At 43.5% G+C, this 7,202-nt stretch overlaps 1 protein-coding gene and 5 non-coding genes across 7 annotated transcripts; all 6 read left to right on the plus strand.

Moving 5' to 3' along the window:
- Positions 1 to 1,202: 1,202 nt before the first annotated feature.
- Positions 1,203 to 7,099, plus strand: rl7 (60S ribosomal protein L7). Of its 2 annotated transcripts, NM_001165156.1 has the most exon segments (8): positions 1,304 to 1,336; positions 1,821 to 1,921; positions 1,923 to 1,924; positions 2,479 to 2,645; positions 3,045 to 3,182; positions 3,654 to 3,763; positions 5,818 to 6,030; positions 7,052 to 7,091. In NM_001165156.1, coding segments are annotated over 7 exon segments (741 nt in total). In that variant the 5' UTR covers positions 1,304 to 1,322; the 3' UTR covers positions 6,027 to 6,030; positions 7,052 to 7,091.
- Positions 2,097 to 2,187, plus strand: LOC118938976. Its single transcript, XR_005036370.1, has one exon. It is a non-coding gene; the product is annotated as a small nucleolar SNORD12/SNORD106 (small nucleolar RNA).
- LOC118938975 lies at positions 2,835 to 2,926 on the plus strand. The gene has a single exon (XR_005036369.1). It is a non-coding gene; the product is annotated as a small nucleolar SNORD12/SNORD106 (small nucleolar RNA).
- LOC118938973 lies at positions 3,463 to 3,558 on the plus strand. Its single transcript, XR_005036367.1, has one exon. It is a non-coding gene; the product is annotated as a small nucleolar SNORD12/SNORD106 (small nucleolar RNA).
- Positions 3,926 to 4,020, plus strand: LOC118938974. Its single transcript, XR_005036368.1, has one exon. It is a non-coding gene; the product is annotated as a small nucleolar SNORD12/SNORD106 (small nucleolar RNA).
- LOC118938977 lies at positions 6,752 to 6,847 on the plus strand. Its single transcript, XR_005036371.1, has one exon. It is a non-coding gene; the product is annotated as a small nucleolar SNORD12/SNORD106 (small nucleolar RNA).
- Positions 7,100 to 7,202: the final 103 nt, after the last annotated feature.

The following is a 7,202-nucleotide window of genomic DNA, read 5'->3' on the forward strand; positions in this document are numbered from 1 at the left end:
GGTCTAAGGCTCTGCATCTCAGTTCTAGAGGCGTCACTACAGTTGCCAAACGGACCCTGATTCAGATGACCATCCTACCATGCTAGATTACAGAGACGTAATTTATAGATCGGCAGGTCAGGGTGCTCTCGAGTGGATAGATGTTCTTTACCATTCGGACATCAGATTTGCCACCAATGCTCCTTATAGGACACATCACTGCACTCTGTATTCTTCTGTAAACTGGTCATCTCTGTTTACCCGTCACAAGACCCACTGGTTGATGCTTATTTATGAAACCCTCTTAGGCCTCACTCTCCCCTATCTGAGATACCTACTGCAGCCCTCATCCTCCACATACAACACCTGTTCACTCCCCCTTAATGAGATACCTACTGCAGCCCTCATCCTCCACATACAACACCTGTTCACTCCCCCCTATCTGAGATACCTACTGCAGCCCTCATCCTCCACATACAACACCCCTTCACTCCCCCCTATCTGAGATACCTACTGCTGCCCTCATCCTCCACATACAACACCTGTTCACTCCCCCCTATCTGAGGTACCTACTGCAGCCCTCATCCTCCACATACAACACCCCTTCTGCCAGTCACATTCTGTTAAAGATCCCCAAAGCACAAACATCCCTGGGTCGCTCCTCTTTTCAGTTCACTGCAGCTAGCGACTGGAACAAGCTGCAACAAACACTCAAACTGGACAGTTTTTATCTCAATCTCTTCCTTCAAAGACTCGATCACTCTTGCTGACAGTTGTGGCGGCTGCTTTGCGTGATGTATTGTTGTCTCTACCTTCTTGACCTTTGTGCTGTTGTCTGTGCCCATTAATGTTTGTACCCTGATTTGTGCTTCTACCATGTTGTGCTGCTGGCATGTTGTGTTGCTACCATGCTGTGTTGTCATGTGTTGCTGCCATGCTATGTTGTCGTTGTCTCTCTTGTCGTGATGTGTGTTTTGTCCTATATTTTTATTTTATTGATTTGTATTTTTAATCCTAGCCCCCACAGGAGGCCTTTTGCATTTCGGTAGACCGTCATTGTAAATAAGAATTTGTTCTTAACTAACTTGTCAAGTTAAATAAAGGTAAAATAAAAAATATATATTTTAAAAAATGAAGGCCCTAACAGTTCGTATGCACCGTTTCTCATGTTGAGTTTGCCCCACCAAGATTTACGTGCTAAAATCGCCACTTTATGGTAGACACTGTGAGATTAGCTGCAAAAGCAAATTCTTCTCAGGCAGTTTAATAGACAGCGACTGGGGTCCTACAAGCTTTTAACTCACGCATGCGCATGAAAGAAAGTCTCTTTCTCGGTGGACACAATGGCGGACGCAGAGTAAGTGATTTCTGCTCTGCAAGAATCTATGTCCATCTACTAATTTCACAAATATCCAACGTTATTTGACATTTAGTTAGTTATCGTCAACTATAGAACATATTTGTCGTGTCGGTAGTGTGGAGTGGCGTTTTTTACTTTACGATATTTTTGTTGATTTTGTTGACTCGGGACTGGATGCGGTCAGAAACATGCCCGTCTTGCGAATCGATGTGCGCATGTTTTTACTTCTATGCGATGCGTGGCTCGTAGTATTACTTGCATATTGCCAATGAGGTACATAGTATATTTTCTGAGTATTTCGCAGTTTGAGCTCCACAATATCACAAAGTAGACTTTGCGTCTGTCTTCGCCCGGCGAAGACAAACAGGCCAGTTTCGCAACAATGTTTGGTCCGTTAAATTACTATTCCTCAGTCAGTCACTTCCATTCATCTTAAACTATTTTCTCCCTTACTCTAAACAAAGTGTCGCATCTGTTGCAGAAAGAAGGTTCCGGCGGTCCCTGAGAGCCTTTTGAAAAGGCGGAAGGCCTTCGCCACCATGAAGACCATGCGCATCAAGAAGATGCTTGCCGAAAAAAAAGTAAGTTTGAACTAACCAAAGTACTAACCTAACTAGCAGGCTTCCCTGTTTAATTTTACAATGCATATAATCTCCCCTTAAAATGTAGTTGATGTACTGCTAAGAACTGTCTGGTTGTTGGGGGGGGGGGGGGGGTGTATAATATCCACCCATTGTCATTCAAACCGTATAACTGCAACGTGGTTAATGATGCTCAATTTTTTCCCCATCTTATCGACTCTGGTGAAACCAGTCTGAAAAATAAGCCAATTTGTCTGAAACCACATAGAAATGTCCTAAATAATCATTGCCGGCTGTAACATTGAAACTGCATTGTTGGTTAACGGCTTGTAAATATACATTCCACTGTAAAGTCTCCTCCTGTTGTATTTGATGCATGTGACAAATAAAATGTATTTGATCTGTTTTAAACATAGCATCCTTATGTACAGTGCTGGGTGAATGCCCTACAACCAGCTAAAAAAATGTTTTTGTTCATACTGTGAAGTTAACTAGAGGTGTTCCCCAGCTGTGATGTTCTGCTCTGAATCATAGTTGATGCTTTGTATCTATCCCCAGACTCGTAAGGTGACCAGGAAACTGATCTACAAGAGGGCTGAGAAGTACCACAAGGAGTACAGGGAGATGTACCGTCGTGAGATCCGCATGGGGCGGACAGCCCGCAAGGTCGGGAACTTCTACGTCCCAGCTGAGCCCAAGTTGGCCTTCGTCATCAGGATCAGGGGGTATGTTTCCGTGGATTAGACTGCTAAATGTGTATTTTATCCCTGTTTTTGTCCGATTTCCATGTCTGTCTCGTACACCGTTACTCGGGTGCTGGGTAAAACATGGATGTGTTTAAGTCGTTACCTGGACATTGATTTTATTTGTTACATGGTGACCATGTCTTCTTCCTGTCATTTGAACTTCTACACCATGTGGTTAATGATGCTGATTTTTTTCCCCATCTTATCGACTCTGGTGAAACCAGTCTGAAAAAATAAGCCAATTTGTCTGAAACCACATTGAATGTAAACTAAAAGCTAACTGGAAAATTAAGACAAGTGATGTTGTGCTGAACATGCCTAACACCGTACCCCCTCGACTCTTTTCTTACCCCCCCCCCCCCCCCCCCCCCCCTTTAGTATCAACGGTGTCAGCCCCAAGGTGCGCAAGGTCCTCCAGCTCATGCGTCTGCGTCAGATCTTCAACGGAGTGTTCGTCAAACTGAACAAGGCTTCCATCAACATGCTGAGGATCGCCGAGCCCTACATCGCTTGGGGGTAAGACTGACATCACTACCACAGTGTGTGTATTCACTAGGAAGCCAACGATCCGATGTAGGGAAGAGACTAGTCTGAATTGGCCAACAAGAAATGCTCGTTTTCGTAGCAGAACTTTTTGTGTTGCAAACAGGTTTGTACTAATGAATACACCCCGTGCTTTGATGTGGACAGCCCTGTTGAATTGGACAGTTGTGGTTTTGTGTTACTTGGCATTGATTTACGGTAGTGGTACAACCTGAATTCTGCTGCAGTGATTGTCTGGTATTTTTTTTTACACAATGTGGTTAATGATGCTCAACGTTTTTTCCCCATCTTATCGACTCTGGTGAATCCAGTCTGAAAAAATAAGCCAATTTTTATCTGAAACCACATTGATATTACTAAAGACGTGCCCAGTATGAAATGAACCAAATGCATTTGTTTTGGTTGGGTGCAGTAATTCTCACTGTTTCGTTGCCTGTTTCCCAGGTACCCCAACCTGAAGTCTGTGCGCGAGCTGATCTACAAGCGTGGCCATGGCAGGATGACCAAGCAGCGCATCGCCCTCACGGACAACGCCCTGGTCGAGAAGGCCCTGGGTACGCATTTAATTATATGGGACTGAATCGCTTCATAATGTTGAAAGTCAAAAGCCTTTCCCACATGTATTCTTTTAACGTAGACTAGATAGTTAAAGACAATCCCTTTTTTGATGGGACAAATCTGCACTGTAATGATTGTCCTGTCGTTTCAAACGTCACAATGTGGTTAATGATGCTCAATTTTTTTCCCCATCTTATCGACTCTGGTGAATCCAGTCTGAAAAAGTATAAGCCAATTTGTCTGAAACCACATTGAGAAAACGACTGCGATCTGAAATGGCAGAATAGGCGACCGCATTTCGTGATTTGGGACATGGATTTTCCATTACTGTACACGAACCTGTTAGCCGTACACTTTTCTCTACAATAATATCTGCTAAATTCACTGCATTTGGCAAGTATTCAGACCTCTTGACGTTTCCTTATTTTGTTACTTTACAGCCTTATTCTAAAATTGATTAAATATTTTTTTCCCTTGGCAATCTACACACACTACACCACAATGAGAAAGTTTACAATTTTTTTTTATTGAAATTGCATTTTACGTAAGTATTCAGACCCTTTACTCAGTACTTTGTTGAAGCACCTTTGGCCTAGATTACAGCCTCAAGTCGTCTTGGGTATGACGCTACAATCTTGGCACACCTGTATTTGGGGAGTTTCTCTAATTTTTCTCTGCAGATCCTCTCAAGCTCTGTCAGGTTGGATGGGGAGCGTCACTGCTCAGCTATTTTCAGGTCTCTCCAGAGATGTTAATCTGTGTTCAAATCCTGGTTTTGGATGGGGCTCTCAAAGATATTCAGAGGCATGTCCCAAAGCCACTACTACGTTGTCTTGGCTGTGTGCTTAGGGTCGTTGTCCTGTTGGAAGGTGAACCTTCACCTCAGTCTGAGGTCCTGAGCGCTCTGGAGCAGGTTTTCCATTAAGGATCTCTCTGTACTTTGCTCCGTTCATCTTTCTCTCCATCCTGACTAGTCTCCCCAGTCCCCATCGCTGAAAAACATCCCCACATCATAATTGTACCACCACTATTGGTGGTAGAATTACATGGGATGGTGCCAGGTTTCCTCCAGACGCGATGCTTGGCATTCAGGCCGAAGAGTTCAATCTTGCTTTCATCACACCAGAGAATCTTGTTTCTCATGGTCTGAGTCCTTCAGATGACTTTTGGGAAACTCCCAAGTAGGCTGTCGTGTGCCTCTTACTGAGGAGTGGCTTCCGTCTGGCCACTCTACCATAAAGGCCTGATTCCTGGAGTACTTCAGAGATGGTTGTCCTTCTGGAAGTTTCTCCTATCCCTACAGAGAAGCTATGTCGGGTTCTAGCTCTTCTCTTTGACGAAGGCCCTTCTCCCCCGATTGCTCCGCTTGGTCGGACGGCCAGCCCTAGTTAGTCTGGTTCGATGATTTTTTTTTCTCCCATTTCCCAGTTATGCCTGTACTCTTAAACATTCAACACTCTAGAAAGAGTTGCGATGAACAAAACTACTTCTCGGAGACCTACAGACAGATGATCTGACATGCACTGTCAACTGTGGGACCTTTTTTATAGACTGGTGTGGCCTTTTCCAAATCATGTCCAGTAAATAACTTTTACCACAGGTGGACTGGGAGGAAGTTATAGAAAATGTCTTCAGGGTGATCAATGGAAACAGGATGCACTTGAGCTCATAGCAAAGGTTCTGAATACTTATGAAAATAAGCTTATTTATTTTGTATTAAAATTGCGAATTTGCTTAACCTGTTTTCGCTTTGTCATTATGGGGCATTGTGTGTGTAGATTGCTGAGGATTTAAAAAAAAATCTAAATGTTTTTATCCATTTTAGAATAAGGCTGTAATGTAACACAATGTGGAATAAGTCAAGAGGTCTGAATACTTTCCGGAGCCACTGAATGTGATTTAATGGATAATCTCCTCACTCGAAAGGAAAGGGTTGGTCCATTATGTCTTTATCAATTTGAGTTTTTTGTTGTCATCCCTCAGCTCTTTGAATTGCAGATTGCCCTTTTAAACACACGTCCTCACTCTGTCCTCTGTCCTTGTCCCTCAGGTAAATACAGCATCATCTGTGTGGAAGACCTGATCCACGAGATCTACACAGTCGGGAAGAACTTCAAGCCTGCCAACAACTTCCTGTGGCCCTTCAAACTGTCCACACCCCGCGGCGGCATGAACAAGAAGACGACTCACTTTGTGGAGGGAGGCGACGCTGGAAACAGGGAGGACCAGATCAACAGACTCGTCAGGAGGATGAACTAGAGGTGACTCGTGATTTTTTTTTTTAAAGCAGTGTTTCCAACACTCGGTCCTCAGGGAACCCAGCCCCCATAGCGCTACACAGCTGATTCAAATAATCAACAAGCTTTGTATTGTCGGGGCTAACACCCAAAATGTTCACACGTTGGGAGTCCCAAGGACTGAGTTTGGGGGAAACGCCGGGGGACAGGGGTAGAGTTAAGGTGAGATGGGGAAACCTGTAGGTTTGTATCCCCCTATTCCTTATATAGTGCACTAGTTCAACCCATAAATAGTTCACTATATAGGGAATTGGAGTGCCATTTGGGACTTCTGGGGATGTGTGTGTCAGAGTAGGTGTGCTGATCTAGGATCGGTTGTCACTTTTACATGACGACCTGGTATTCGATCAATTCCTTCCACAAATATATAAGCATTGGATTGGAGGCTGTGGGTTAGATTAACGGCCATTTTTCCTTTCGCGTGAGGAGGGGAAGTGAACGTGGGTGCACTTTGGGACGAAGGAAAGATTATTGGGGCATACGACTGATGTCTGACAGGTGTTTTGGGATTTTGTTTGTGCCTTTTCGGTCCCTGATCTTGATTAGATGAAATGGTGCTGTCAAGGTTGGTGGTGACCACGGCCTTATCGGGTTTATGCCGGGGTTTTGTTCTCGATCACAACAATCTGAACGTTGTTTATGGGTATCTTTTTCAAGTCCCTAAGTGTCCAGTTTCTGTTTTTACACAACGTGGTTAATGATGCTGAACTTTTTTTTCCCCGTCTTATCGACTCTGGTGAAACCAGTCTGAAAAATGTAAGCCAATTTGTCTGAAACCACATTAAACTACTGGCACTTCGAGGATGTTCTCCCATCCACTTACTGAAATAAATGATTTTTTTTTTTTTAGATGCTCAGTTCTAGTTTTGCTCAGTGCTGGAAAACATTAAAACATTGGTGACAATGGATCTCAAACTAAACCTTGGAAATGTGTTCGCTGTGAGGAAGAAATGTGTTTTCTGATATTCAAATTTCTTGTCTTCCAGGTTTTTCCCCAGAGGATGCTGTTGTCTGTTCAATAAACGTCAAAAGGAATTTATTGGTGTTGTCTCATTACTCTGGTGTCTATAATCTGTTTTTGTGTCGTATGTTGAACCTTCCCAAGTGGTTTCCTATTTTTTTTTTTTAAACACTGAAC

The sequence above is a fragment of the Oncorhynchus mykiss genome, chromosome 15 (assembly GCF_013265735.2).
Source record: "Oncorhynchus mykiss isolate Arlee chromosome 15, USDA_OmykA_1.1, whole genome shotgun sequence".
In the NCBI taxonomy this organism is placed as follows: Eukaryota; Metazoa; Chordata; class Actinopteri; order Salmoniformes; family Salmonidae; genus Oncorhynchus; species Oncorhynchus mykiss.

What these genes read in the sequence shown, in the direction of transcription:
- rl7 (XM_021562213.2), top strand. An exon ending in TTCGTCATCAGGATCAGGGG is followed by an intron (nt 2,646 to 3,044) that starts GTATGTTTCCGT and finishes CCCCCCCTTTAG; the next exon opens with TATCAACGGTGTCAGCCCCA. An exon ending in CCTGGTCGAGAAGGCCCTGG is followed by an intron (nt 3,764 to 5,817) that starts GTACGCATTTAA and finishes CTTGTCCCTCAG; the next exon opens with GTAAATACAGCATCATCTGT.